Below are 15207 nucleotides of genomic sequence, written 5' to 3'. Positions count from 1 at the left end.
GGCACAGCTCTAGAGGGTGCACAACTCTACAGGGGGCAAAACTGACCACGCCCCTTCCCTATGAAGCCACACCCCTATTTTGAGGCGCGCAGCAGGCGCGCACTAACCCAATTTTACCGTTGGGGGAGGGGGGGGGACGCCAAAGGAAACTTTCGCCCTGGGCGCCACAAGGTCTAGAACTGGCCCTGATAATACACTCAGCGCAAGACGAGTCGCAGGGAACACGGTGCACTAAGAAGGGATGTTTGGGGCGATGGAAGCAGTAGTGCATGAGGACAAATCTGTATGTCATACAGTGTGTACATATTGTCCTGTTGTATCTGTAGATCAGTCTGTAAGGACTTTGATACAGCTATTAAGAATCTTTATTAACCTGACACACGATACAGTTCATTGCCCTGACATGCACCACTACGCCAGTGTTTGCAAATATCAGCTTTATTGATGCCACTCTAATCTACGAGCACTAGATAGCTGTTCAGAACGTCCATTACCACTTAGGTGGTTAAAATAAACAAATCAATGACAGCACGGTGTGTCAGGTACTGCTGCATCAGCCATTCACATGGTAATTTGTGTGTGTCAGCAGCAAACAGTCTCATCAGTGACATTCCTTGTCCAAACACAGCGCCGACTGAGCGGCCTCTGATTACGTCCGTCGGGCAGTATATCCTGGTAATATCACCCTAATTGAGTAACCCTTATACACTGCGCAGGAAGAATACAGGACGCACCTACACCACAAAGTCTAACAATGCCGTTATCATGCTGAAATGAATAGCCAACAATACAGAGATTCTATGGAGATTTTATTTCCACCTGTCCGGACAGGTTTTCATTTTTTAAATCCCATTTTGCACCAAGAGAATCAAAGTGGAGCTGAAGGGAGGATTTGTAATAACATGAACTGACATTCACCAGCCATTTGTTGAGGAGCGTAAAGCGTTCTCCGGGGATGCGTCTGACAGGAGACCAAATTAGCGCCTGATTACAGGTTATATATTCATTTTCTCTTGCTGTTTGCATTGATGAGCCGGAGACATTTAGAAATATGTAATTTCTTGTAACGTGTCAAATGTATTGATGAAGACTACTCAGAAAGCAATAAAGCAGGATCTCCGAATACTCAGCCGCCCGCTGTGTCACTGTACAGGAATGATTGGATTCTGACGTGCTCAGATGTGCCTCTGTGTGTGTGTGTGTGTGTATGTATATTATAATAAGAATTTACTTACCGATAATTCTATTTCTCGTAGTCCGTAGTGGATGCTGGGGACTCCGTAAGGACCATGGGGAATAGCGGCTCCGCAGGAGACTGGGCACAAAAGTAAAGCTTTAGAACTACCTGGTGTGCACTGGCTCCTCCCCCTATGACCCTCCTCCAAGCCTCAGTTAGGATACTGTGCCCGGACGAGCGTACACAATAAGGAAGGATTTTGAATCCCGGGTAAGACTCATACCAGCCACACCAATCACACCGTATAACTTGTGATCTGAACCCAGTTAACAGTATGATAAACAGAGGAGCCTCGAGAAAAGATGGCTCACTACAGCAATAACCCGATTTTTTGGTAACAATAACTATGTACCAGTATTGCAGACAATCCGCACTTGGGATGGGCGCCCAGCATCCACTACGGACTACGAGAAATAGAATTATCGGTAAGTAAATTCTTATTTTCTCTAACGTCCTAAGTGGATGCTGGGGACTCCGTAAGGACCATGGGGATTATACCAAAGCTCCCAAACGGGCGGGAGAGTGCGGATGACTCTGCAGCAACAAATGAGAGAACTCCAGGTCCTCCTCAGCAAGGGTATCAATTTTGTAGAATTTTACAAACGTATTTGCTCCTGACCAAGTAGCTGCTCGGCAAAGTTGTAAAGCCGAGACTCCTCGGGCAGCCGCCCAAGATGAGCCCATCTTCCTTGTGGAGTGGGCATTTACAGATTTTTGGCTGTGGCAGGCCTGCCACAGAATGTGCAAGCTGAATTGTACTACAAATCCAACGAGCAATAGTCTGCTTAGAAGCAGGAGCACCCAGCTTGTTGGGTGCATACAGGATAAACAGCGAGTCAGATTTTCTGACTCCAGCCGTCCTGGAAACATATATTTTCAGGGGCCCTGATAACGTCTAGCAACTTGGAGTCCTCCAAGTCCCTAGTAGCCGCAGGCACCACAATAGGTTGGTTCAGGTGAAACGCTGAAACCACCTTAGGGAGAAACTGAGGACGAGTCCTCAATTCCGCCCTGTCCGAATGGAAAATCAGATAAGGGCTTTTACAGGATAAAGCCGCCAATTCTGACACGCGCCTGGCCCAGGCCAGGGCCAACAGCATGACCACTTTCCATGTGAGATATTTTAACTCCACAGATTTAAGTGGTTCAAACCAATGTGACTTTTGGAACCCAAAAACTACATTGAGATCTCAAGGTGCCACTGGAGGCACAAAAGGAGGCTGTATATGCAGTACCCCTTTTACAACGTCTGAACTTCAGGGACTGAAGCTAGTTCTTTTTGGAAGAAAATTGACAGGGCCGAAATTTGAACCTTAATGGACCCCAATTTCAGGCCCATAGACACTCCTGTTTGCAGGAAATGTAGGAATCGACCCAGTTGAATTTCCTCCGTCGGGCCTTACTGGCCTCGCACCACGCAACATATTTTCGCCAAATGCGGTGATAATGTTTTGCGGTTACATCCTTCCTGGCTTTGATCAGGATAGGGATGACTTCATCCGGAATGCCTTTTTTCCTTCAGGATCCGGCGTTCAACCGCCATGCCGTCAAACGCAGCCGCGGTAAGTCTTGGAACAGACAGGGTCCTTGCTGGAGCAGGTCCCTTCTTAGAGGTAGAGGCCACGGATCCTCCGTGAGCATCTCTTGAAGTTCCGGTTACCAAGTCCTTCTTGGCCAATCCGGAGCCACGAATATAGTGCTTACTCCTCTCCATCTTATCAATCTCAGTACCTTGGGTATGAGAGGCAGATGAGGGAACACATACACTGACTGGTACACCCACGGTGTTACCAGAGCGTCTACAGCTATTGCCTGAGGGTCCCTTGACCTGGCGCAATACCTGTCAAGTTTTTCCCAACGGTTTATAATCATGTGGAAGACTTCTGGGTGAAGTCCCCACTCTCCCGGGTGGAGGTCGTGTCTGCTGAGGAAGTCTGCTTCCCAGTTGTCCACTCCCGGAATTGCTGACAGTGCTATCACATGATTTTCCGCCCAGCGAAGAATCCTTGCAGCTTCTGCCATTGCCCTCCTGCTTCTTGTGCCACCCTGTCTGTTTACGTGGGTGACTGCCGTGATGTTGTCCGACTGGATCAACACCGGCTGACCTTGAAGCAGAGGTCTTGCTAAGCTTAGAGCATTGTAAATGGCCCTTAGCTTCAGGATATTTATGTGAAGTGATGTCTCCAGGCTTGACCATAAGCCCTGGAAATTCCTTCCCTGTGTGACTGCTCCCCAGCCTCGCAGGCTGGCATCCGTGGTCACCAGGACCCAGTCCTGAATGCCGAATCTGCGGCCCTCTAGTAGATGAGCACTCTGCAACCAACACAGGAGGGACACCCTTGTTCTTGGTGACAGGGTTATCCGCTGATGCATCTGAAGATGCGACCCGGACCATTTGTCCAGCAGGTCCCACTGGAAAGTTCTTGCGTGGAATCTGCCGAATGGGATTGCTTCGTAGGAAGCCACCATTTTACCCAGAACCCTTGTGCATTGATGCACTGAGACTTGGCTCGGTTTTAGGAGGTTCCTGACTAGCTCGGATAACTCCCTGGCTTTTTCCTCCGGGAGAAACACCTTTTTCTGGACTGTGTCCAGGATCATCCCTAGGAACAGAAGACGAGTCGTCGGAACCAGCTGCGATTTTGGAATATTGAGAATCCAATCGTGCTGCCGCAACACTACCTGAGATAGTGCTTCACCGACCTCCAACTGTTCCCTGGATCTTACCCTTATCAGGGAATCGTCCAAGTAAGGGATAACTAAAATTCCCTTCCTTCGGAGGAATATCATCATTTCGGCCATTACCTTGGTAAAGGCCCGGGGTGCCGTGGACCATCCATACGGCAGCGTCTGAACTGATAGTGACAGTTCTGTACCATAAACCTGAGGTACCCTTGGTGAGAAGGGTAAATTTGGACATGAAGGGAAGCATCCTCGATGTCCCGAGACATCATGTAGTCCCCTTCTTCCAGGTTCGCAATCACTGCTCTGAGTGACTCAATCTTGAATTTGAACCTCTGTATGTAAGTGTTCAAAGATTTTAGATTTAGAATCGGTCTCACCGAGCCGTCCGGCTTCGGTACCACAACAGTGTGGAATAATACCCCGTTCCCTGTTGCAGGAGGGGTACCTTGATTATCACCTGCTGGGAATACAGCTTGTGAATGGCTTCCAAAACTGTCTCCCTGTCAGAAGGAGACATCGGTAAAGCCGACTTTAGGAAACGGCGAGGGGGAGACGTCTCGAATTCCAATTTGTACCCCTGAGATATCACCTGAAGGATCCAGGGGTCTACTTGCGAGTGAGCCCACTGCGCGCTGAAATTCATTGAAACGGGCCCCCCACCGTGCCTGATTCTGCTTGTAAAGCCCCAGCGTCATACTGAGGGCTTGGCAGAGGCAGGAGAGGGTTTCTGTTCCTGGGAACTGGCTGTGTCACGGGGCAGAAATGAGGAACCTTTTGCCCGCTTGTCCACGAAAAGACTGCGCCTGATAATACGGCGTCTTCTCATGTTGCTTCCAAATGCCGTTTGAAATCCGCATCACCTGACCACTGTCGTGTCCATAACCCTCTACTGGTAGAAATGGACAACGCACTTAGACTTGATGCCAGTCGGCAAATATTCCGCTGTGCATCACGCATATATAGAAATGCATCTTTTAAATGCTCTATAGGCAAAAATATACTGTCCCTATCTAGGGTATCAATATTTTCAGTCAGGGAATCCGACCACGCCAACCCAGCACTGCACATCCAGGCTGAGGCGATTGCTGGTCGCAGTATAACACCAGTATGTGTGTAAATACATTTTAGAATACCCTCCTGCTTTCTATCAGCAGGATCCTTAAGGGCGGCCATCTCAGGAGAGGGTAGAGCCCTTACAAGCGTGTGAGCGCTTTATCCACCCTAGGGGGTGTTTCCCAACGCACCCTAACCTCTGGCGGGAAAGGATATAATGCCAATAACATTTTAGAAATTATCAGTTGTTATCGGGGGAAACCCACGCATCATCACACACCTCATTTAATTTCTCAGATTCTGGAAAACTACAGGTAGTTTTTCCTCACCGAACATAATACCCCTTTTTGGTGGTACTCGTATTATCAGAAATGTGTGAAACATTTTTCATTGCCTCCATCATGTAACGTGTGGCCCTACTGGAAGTCACATTTGTCTCTTCACCGTCGACACTGGAGTCAGTATCCGTGTCGGCGTCTATATCTGCCATCTGAGGTAACGGGCGCTTTAGAGCCCCTGACGGCCTATGAGACGTCTGGACAGGCACAAGCTGAGTAGCCGGCTGTCATGTCAACCACTGTCTTTTATACAGAGCTGACACTGTCACGTAATTCCTTCCAACAGTTCATCCACTCAGGTGTCGACCCCCTAGGGGGTGACATCACTATTACAGGCAATCTGCTCCGTCTCCACATCATTTTTCTCCTCATACATGTCGACACAAACGTACCGACATACAGCACACACACAGGGAATGCTCTGATAGAGGACAGGACCCCACTAGCCCTTTGGGGAGACAGAGGGAGAGTTTGCCAGCACACACCAGAGCGCTATATATATACAGGGATAACCTTATATAAGTGTTTTTCCCCTTATAGCTGCTGTATCTTTAATACTGCGCGTAATTAGTGCCCCCCCTCTCTTTTTTAACCCTTTCTGTAGTGTAGTGACTGCAGGGGAGAGCCAGGGAGCTTCCCTCCAACGGAGCTGTGAGGGAAAATGGCGCCAGTGTGCTGAGGATAGGCTCCGCCCCCTTATCGGCGGCCTTATCTCCCGTTTTTCTATGTATTCTGGCAGGGGTTAAATGCATCCATATAGCCCAGGAGCTATATGTGATGCATTTTTTTGCCATCCAAGGTGTTTTTATTGCGTCTCAGGGCGCCCCCCCCCAGCGCCCTGCACCCTCAGTGACCGGAGTGTGAAGTGTGCTGAGAGCAATGGCGCACAGCTGCAGTGCTGTGCGCTACCTTGTTGAAGACAGGACGTCTTCTGCCGCCGATTTTCCGGACCTCTTCTGTCTTCTGGCTCTGTAAGGGGGCCGGCGGCGCGGCTCTGGGACCCATCCATGGCTGGGCCTGTGATCGTCCCTCTGGAGCTAATGTCCAGTAGCCTAAGAAGCCCAATCCACTCTGCACGCAGGTGAGTTCGCTTCTTCTCCCCTTAGTCCCTCGATGCAGTGAGCCTGTTGCCAGCAGGTCTCACTGAAATAAAAAACCTAAAACTAAACTTTTCACTAAGCAGCTCAGGAGAGCCACCTAGTGTGCACCCTTCTCGTTCGGGCACAAAATCTTAACTGAGGCTTGGAGGAGGGTCATAGGGGGAGGAGCCAGTGCACACCAGGTAGTTCTAAAGCTTTACTTTTGTGCCCAGTCTCCTGCGGAGCCGCTATTCCCCATGGTCCTTACGGAGTCCCCAGCATCCACTTAGGACGTTAGAGAAATATATATATATATATATATACACACACACACACACACACACACACACACACACACACACACACACAAACTGTATATGTAAAGCTGTTCCACCACCTAAGAAACATTGGCATAGATTTATCAAGCCTTGGAGAGTGATAAACAGCACGGTGATAAAGTATCAGCCAATCAGCTCCCAACTGTCATTTTTTTTAAACACAGCCTGTAACATGGCAGTTAGGAGCTGATTGGTTGGTAACTTATCACCATGCAATTTATCACTCTCCAAGGCTTGATAAATCTGGGCCACTGATGGTAAGCCAGCAATCCCCAATGTGGCAGCTCGGCAATGACGTTTAGGCTGGTGAACATAATAGGCTGATTGTGCTTATGGCTCATACACCCCCCTCCCCTCTGCGGCCATATAAACATAGTAAACACACTGACGTTTGCTTGCTCTCTATTACAGAACCGGAAGGAAATACAGCTGTATGTGGCCGCGCCCGTCTCTGGCTAGGGGTATGAAACCTCTACGTGGTAATGCAGCTTGTATACACACTACCTCAGGAGAGAGCTAAAGGGGATAAAAAAGTACTAACTAGATTTGGGTTCCTGTACGAATGGTCGACAGTCATTAGGTCGACCACTATTGGTCGACATTGGCATGGTCGACATGGGCAAATGGTCGACACATGAAAATGGTCAACCCTTGAAAGGTCGACACATAAAACGGTCGACGTGACCGGGAACCCCAATTAGTGCCATGCTTCAGGCAGATTACCGTTCGCAATCGTAGTCCACGTGGATCGTAAAGTATGGAAAAGTTCCCCAAAAGGGAAAATTTTAAAAAAAGTCATGTCGATCTTTTCATGTGTCGACCAATAGTGGTCGACCTAATGACTGTCGACCATCCAAACGGATACCCTAGATTTGGACTCCTACCATGTAGTATAGAATAGAACACTTTGCATTCTGCAATAGGCCGCACCTTATGTTAGTCCTGTGGAGGAAACACATTCTCTCATCTAGAAAAACTAACACTGGGGCAGATGTATTAACCTGGAGAAGTGATAAAGCAGTGATAAGTGCAAGGTGATAACGCACGAGCCAATCAAAACAGATTTGAAAAATGACAGTTAGGAGCTGATTGGCTGGTGCCTTATTTTCCACTTATCACTGCTTTATCCCTTCTCCAGGCTTAATATATCTGCACCCCTGAGACTAAACTAAAGCTCACAGTAGATGGATAGGAGAGGGTTAGATTCGCTATAGATCTGAGATAAATGTGTCATACAGAGATAGGAAATGGATTAATATAGACAAGTGGATGAAAAGGTATACGGTTACTATCCTCAGCATGTATCCTTAGGTGCAGAGGACCATTACAGCCGGAGGGGGCAGGCTATCCATGTGCACCCAGGAGATAATAGTGCACCATCCTCTGGAAGCTGTGATGTTGTTAGTACGGGTGGCTGCAGCTAGTGCTGCACCAAAGCTCTTCTCATCGGGTTCAGTATACAATCAGCGCTGCTTCTCAGTGTGCACTGTGCTATGGAACACCCCTCCCCCCTGACATTAAGGCATGCACATTTTTCATAAATCTTGCAGGAAAGGAAGTTTCTGTAATGCTTTCAACTTAATTTCAGCACAGTGTGGTTCACTATACCCCTAAGGGGCAGATGTATTAACCCCGGAGAAGTGATAAAGCAGTGATAAGTGGAAGGTGATAACGCAGCAGCCAATCAGCTCCTGTTAATTTACATATTGGAGCTGATTGGCTGGTGCGTTATCACCTTGCACTTATCACTGCTTTATCACTTCTCCAGGCGTAATACACCTGCCCCTTATTAGTCGGGTGCAAAGACCCTGCTATAGCCCTATAGTCTGCCCCTACCCCAATTTCCCTATAAGTATTGGGGCGGTTGTTGGTGCAGCGCGTTAAGACAACCAATCTGCACTTGTGCAAATCTATTTTCATTGAAAACACAATATCTCAGCCTGAGACAGAGCAGGACCAGACACCTGCACATTTCTGTAGGGATTCTGTGCTCGCATGATACACTATGCACTGTTGTATAGTTTAAGGATAAGTCCAAGTTTTCTCCCACAGAACACACAGTGGAGCGACTGGTGATGGCACACAGAAGTAATTAGCTCTCAGCAGCTCGCCTGCTACACCAGAGCGCGGAGTCGGCGCATTTCATATCCGGAAGGCGGCATCTCATGCGTGACATTCTATGGAGTGAACCGTTGTAATCTAACATTTTGCACAATGTGATTATCTTTCTGCAGACTCAATTTATGGTTCAAATTGTTGGAGGCAAAACAAGCAATGTAATAAACAGAACCTCTTCTCTCCGACTGCTCCTCATCCCTTGTACTGAGACGCAATACAGCAGAGGAAACGGTGGATCTACAGTGCCCTCTGCTGGCGGTCTGCGGTATAACTCTACTGTGTGGGGTCTCTGTTCCACCTAGCAACAAGACTTTGCCTTCTGGTTACTAAAATAACCCAGTCATCTCCACATAGGAAATACAGAGCAGACGCTGCAGGTTGTGTTGCTTGCAATTAGTTAAATGAAACAGTAATTGCATTAAAGTGCAGTCTGCAACATGCATGAAACGGAAAGGAATATACATGCCGGGCTGAGAAGTGGGATTTATATAAGTATATCTCTCTATAGACCATTGCAGAGACACAACACGCTATCTGATCTGTAACAATCTGCATACTTGTATGTATGGCTGGTGCGGGGCCAATCTCAAATGAAATATCCTGCTTATACGGTATAAATATAATCTAATATTCCCAATCAATGGATTATTTTTATTAAAGAGTGTTCACGTTATTCAGCAGAATAGTCATAGAGACGGCACGTGTTCCGTTCACAACATACAAATATATGAGAGTGTTGGGGGGAGGTTAGGGTTTGACACAAGAGGGAGGTTTAACTGTAGCCCCCCCCTTCCCGGCATCCCAACACACCTGTTCTCCGAAATACCTGATTTGTACAGATTGGGATTCTTAATCTATGGATCCAAAACTCTGCGACATGCTACTAATGAGACACTTATGATCATTTTGCCTAATCTGGTTTCTTTCGTATATTTACATTTTCACATAATTACATTGTAAATAAATAATATGAACCATGTTTATTATACACAGAAAACTGAACCACAGACTACAAAGGATGTACTGTATCAAATGTTGTAGAGAGACAAAGTACCAGTCAATCATCTCCTAAAAGTCATGTTACAGGTTGGGTTGGAAATATGACAGGAGCGGATTGGTTGGCATATCTCTCTCCACTTCATCTCTAAGATTTGATACATCTACCCCTATGAATGAAATAAAGGGTTAGGCTGTGGGAGAGGAGGGTTAGGGTTAGGCTACAGGGAGGAGGGGAGGTTTAGGGTTAGGCTACAGGGGGGAGAGGAGGTTTAGGCTACTCGGGGAGGGGAGGTTTAGGGTTAGGCTGCGGGGGAGAGGGGAGGTTTAGGGTTAGGCTGTGGCAGAGGAGGGATAGGCTGCGCGAGAGGAGGGTTAGGCTACGGGGGGAGGGGAGGTTTATGGTTAGGCTGCGGGAGAGGAGGGTTAGGGTTAGGCTACAGGGGGGAGGGGAGGTTTAGCGTTAGGCTACGCGAGAGGAGGGTTAGGCTACTCGGGGAGGGGAGGTTTATGGTTAGGCTGCGGGAGAGGAGGGTTAGGGTGCAGGGGAGAGGGGAGGTTTAGGGTTAGGCTGCGGCAGAGGAGGGATAGGCTGCGCGAGAGGAGGGTTAGGCTACGGGGGGAGGGGAGGTTTATGGTTAGGCTGCGGGAGAGGAGGGTTAGGATTAGGCTACAGGGGGGAGGGGAAGTTTAGGGTTAGGCTACAGGGGGGAGAGGAGCTTTAGGCTACTCGGGGAGGGGAGGTTTAGGGTTAGGCTGCGGGGGAGAGGGGAGGTTTAGGGTTAGGCTGTGGCAGAGGAGGGATAGGCTGCGCGAGAGGAGGGTTAGGCTACGGGGGGAGGGGAGGTTTATGGTTAGGCTGCGGGAGAGGAGGGTTAGGGTTAGGCTACAGGGGGGAGGGGAGGTTTAGCGTTAGGCTGCGCGAGAGGAGGGTTAGGCTACTCGGGGAGGGGAGGTTTATGGTTAGGCTGCGGGAGAGGAGGGTTAGGGTGCAGGGGAGAGGGGAGGTTTAGGGTTAGGCTGCGGCAGCGGAGGGATAGGCTGCGCGAGAGGAGGGTTAGGCTACGGGGGGAGGGGAGGTTTATGGTTAGGCTGCGGGAGAGGAGGGTTAGGATTAGGCTACAGGGGGGAGGGGAGGTTTAGCGTTAGGCTGCGCGAGAGGAGGGTTAGGCTGCGGGGGGAGCGGAGGTTTAGGGTTAAGCTGCGGGAGAGGAGGGTTAGGATGCAGGGGAGAGGGGAGGTTTAGGGTTAGGCTGCGAGAGAGGAAGGTTAGGGTTAGGCTAAGGGGGAGGGGAGGTTTAGGGTTAGGCTGCGGGAGGGGAGGGTCAGGCTGCATGGGAGAGGGGAGGTTTAAGGTTAGGTTGCGAGAGAGGATGGCTAGGCTGCGGGAGAGGAGGGTTAGGCTGTGGTGGGAGGGGAGGTTTAGGGTTAGGCTGCGGGAGAGGAGGGTTAGGCTGCAGGGGAGAGGGGAGGTTTAGGGTTAGGCTGCGGGAGAGGAGGGTTAGGATGCGAGAGAGGAGGGTTAGACTGCGAGAGAGGAGGGTTAGGCTGCGAGAGAGGAGGGTTAGGCTGCGAGAGAGGAGGGTTAGGCTGCGAGAGAGGAGGGTTAGGCTGCGAGAGAGGAGGGCTAGGCTGCGAGAGAGGAGGGTTAGGCTGCGAGAGAGGAGGGCTAGGCTGCGAGAGAGGAGGGCTAGGCTGCGAGAGAGGAGGGTTACAATGCGAGAGAGGAGGGTTAGGCTGCGGGAGAGGAGGGTTAGGCTGCGGGAGAGGAGGGTTAGGCTGCGGGAGAGGAGGGTTAGGCTGCAGGAGAGGTGGGTTAGGGTTAGGCTGCGGGAGAGGTGGATTAGGCTGCAGGGGGGAGGGGATGTTTAGGGTTAGGCTCCGGGGGGGAGAGGAGCGTTAGGGTTAGGCTGCGGGAGAGGAGGGTTAGGCTGCGGGAGAGGAGGGTTAGGCTGCGGGAGAGGAGGGTTAGGCTGCGGGAGAGGAGGGTTAGGGTTAGGCTGCGGGAGAGGAGGGTTAGGGTTAGGCTGCGGGAGAGGAGAGTTAGGCTGCGGGTGAGGAGGGTTAGGCTGCAGGGGGGAAAGGAGGGTTAGGAGGCGAGAGAGAAGGGTTAGGCTGCGGGAGAGGAGGGATAGGCTGCGGGAGAGGAGGGTTAGGGTGCAGCGGGAGAGGAGGGTTAGGGTGCAGGGGGAGAGGAGGGTTAGGGTGCAGGGGGAGAGGAGGGTTAGGGTGCAGGGGGGGGGGGGGGAGGGTTAGACTACCTACTGAAATGTGTGGGGATTCTACCCATCATGATGCCCCTGTCGGCATTCTGACCGCCGGCATCTTGACTGTTGGGATTCTGTACCCAACCCTTATTAGTAACGGTGGGTTAAATTATCCAACAACAAAAAAACAAAACGAAAAAAGACACCCTTTATCTGTAGAAATAAGGTTACAGGAGATCTGACACCATGGTGCCAAGTGCAGGCAGAGGAGGAATGGTAACTGACCTGTTTTGGTTAACAGGAGATTGTCCAGATGTCTGTCTCCGACTCCGAGAATGTAGGTAATGACGCAGTATCCCGCTGCAGAGGAAGAATACAGTGTAATGAGACACAGTGACAGAGCCATATGAATCACAAGATCTGACGCAACCTGAGCTATATATTTCCTGTCAGCGCCCGTCAGCAACGTCCTCCGGCAGCTCACTGCTTCTCTGACTGAACAAGTCCATGTAAAACGCGCTCTCATTTCTCGTATGCTGGACAAGCACTGATTACAGTGGACCCGGCATCTGCAGAGGACGGCTGCGGCCGTTATGTATGCTGGACTAATACGCACAGGATGCCTGCTGCCCTACCAATCCACTAGACATAAGAGACTTCCCTTCATCTAGCACTGCAGGTCTCCAGGTACATCCAGAGGCATTCAGTGACCACCGGTTCAGGCTACAAGATGGCTGCCTACGCCATGCGCTCGCGATGACAGATTACCACAGAGCGAAGTGCTTGAATATCTTGTAGAACATAGGGGGTAATTCCAAGTTGATCGCAGCAGGATTTTTGTTAGCAAATGGGCAAAACCATGTGCAGTGCAGGGGAGGCAGATATAACATGTGCAGAGAGAGTTAGATTTGGGAGGGTTATTTTGTTTCTGTGCAGGGTAAATACTGGCTGCTTTATTTTTACACTGCAAATTAGATTGCAGACTGAACACACCCCACCCAAATCTAACTCTCTCTGCACGTTAAATCTGCATCCCCTGCAGTGCACATGGTTTTGCCCATTTGCTAACAAAAATCCTGCTGCGATCAACTTGGAATCACCCCCATAGTTACAGAGAAAAACATCTAGCACTACTGAGATGGATAATTGTTTGAATAAGAGGCCTCACATTGTGACGTGGGATGGAGTCTGCAGATGTTGCTGTGAAATTGCAGCCGGGAACTGAATGGCGTAGTGACTATTTCTAAATTTGCAATTTAATTATAAAATATACAAAGATATTCACAGCTCAATTACTCAGAAATCTGCCACAAGATGGAACAGATTCTCCACTTAACCATTAGACGTGATGCCTTGTTCACAGCAAAACTCCAGACTGCAGATGTGTCCACATACACTGCAGTCGCGCCAAACATCCCCTCTCGGAGCGCCCGGTCACGCACGTCTCTGCTTGCGCCATGTCTTTTTCACCTGAATGTGCGTCTTATGGGCCCTACACACTGGGCTATTTTAGTGAAAGATATGAACGAGATACCGTTCATATCTTTCAGTGTGAAAGCACCAGCGATGAACGATGTGCGGCCCCGCGCTCGTTCATCGCTGGTGCCCTGTCGCCTGTACATGCAGGCCAATATGGACGATCTCGTCCATATTTGCCTGCACTTCTATGGAGCCGGGTGACGGGGGAAGTGAAGAAACTTCACTCCCCCCGTCATTGTCCCCCCGCCGCCGGGTCGCCGGTCGGCCGTATCCGCCGTCGGGCAGCTCGCTCAATGTGTAGGGCCCATTAGTCGCAATGAGACAAAACCCCTTCGTGAAACTGCACCGATTAATTTGATATGCGACACTTGTTTATCCGTGTACGACAGACTATGAGTGTGTATACAAAGTGCTACGGTGCTGCAGCTGTTTTTCACGCCAAGTTGTGTTTTACTTCATCAGCGACTTTGTACATATTTATTATTATTTCCTGTGCGGTTAGTAGCAGCCCGGCGTCTCTGGTGCAGATTGAGTGGAATTACGCTGCGTCTGCGATACGGAGATGCAAATTCAAAGAAAAAGTCACTACGCTACACCGATTGGCGCAGGTCCCTCAGGTCCCGATTGGCGCAGGTCACTCAGGTCAGCCACCTCACGCTGCATGGTGTATTGAGGCCAGGAGTATGAGAACACATCTGTACACCTGTGCTCAAATCACGTCAAAATAGCCTTTTGGGGCACCATGATGTGACAAAGCCTTGTGTCTTTTTCCCGCATTAAATGTACTCAGCGTATTTTTTGCATTACTAATGCAATAAAAGCACAAGGTACACATACACTGTAAGCTGAATGGTGAGCTATAGCAGAGCGAAAGAGACTGGGGACTAATATTACTGTGTCATACTGTACATCCCGCATTGCAGCATTGTGCGAATTTACACTGCCAAAATTGTGCGAAAAGTGCAAATCCTAAACCCTCAGTACACTACAAGTCTTTAGTATGCGGCTGCAGTGCGAAAAACATGCTAAAATGAAAAAGTCCGAAACTAGCTATGCATAATGCAGCGTCGAAGTCGCGCCAATTAGCGCACAAACACTGGGTGTATGAGGACACATCTGTAAATTGTATAAGACGTCCCAAACAAATAGGATGCCACAACACAGAATAGATGAACAGGAAACAAAATGCACAAACATTGCTAAGGGATATCTATTAAAAAGATGAAAATGGAACTTCACACTTTTCTTACACCTATTAGATTATAAGCTCATCTGGCCAGGGCCATTATCATCATTGTTTTATGTCATGGTGTGTAATGTATTTGTAGTATGACCCCTACAATGGGCAGCGCTATGTAATATGGTGGAACTTCATGAATAAAGAGGATTTTAATTACCTACCGGTAAATCCTTTTATCGGAGTCCATAAGGGATACTGGGGTCACTTAGTATGATGGGGTATAGATGGGGTCCAAAGGAGCCGGTGCACTTTAAATTCTTCAAACAGGGTGTGCTGGCTCCTCCCCTCTATGCCCTCCTCCACAGCCCAGTCTAGGAAAACTGTGCCCGTAGGAGACGGACATACTTGAGAGGAGGAACATGACAAAGAGAACGAGTGGTGAGAGTAATGAACCAGCACACAGCAGAACAAACAACCAGCAACAGCCAGTGAAACAG

At 49.3% G+C, this 15207-nt stretch overlaps 1 protein-coding gene across 4 annotated transcripts in view; it reads right to left on the bottom strand.

The window, feature by feature from the left end:
• The window catches only part of PIK3C3 (phosphatidylinositol 3-kinase catalytic subunit type 3), a 365653-nt gene that overhangs the window by 130484 nt on the left and 219962 nt on the right, over window positions 1-15207 (bottom strand). For all 4 annotated transcript variants that reach the window (XM_063958224.1, XM_063958242.1, XM_063958250.1 and 1 more), the window contains one exon: window positions 12337-12411. In XM_063958224.1, the coding sequence (XP_063814294.1) occupies window positions 12337-12411 (75 nt within the window). The remainder of the gene's footprint in view (window positions 1-12336; window positions 12412-15207) is intronic.

Source organism: Pseudophryne corroboree, chromosome 1 (genome assembly GCF_028390025.1).
Source record: "Pseudophryne corroboree isolate aPseCor3 chromosome 1, aPseCor3.hap2, whole genome shotgun sequence".
NCBI lineage: Eukaryota > Metazoa > Chordata > Amphibia > Anura > Myobatrachidae > Pseudophryne > Pseudophryne corroboree.
Note: the sequence above shows the minus strand (reverse complement) of the source record. Positions and strands in the feature narration are given on the sequence as shown.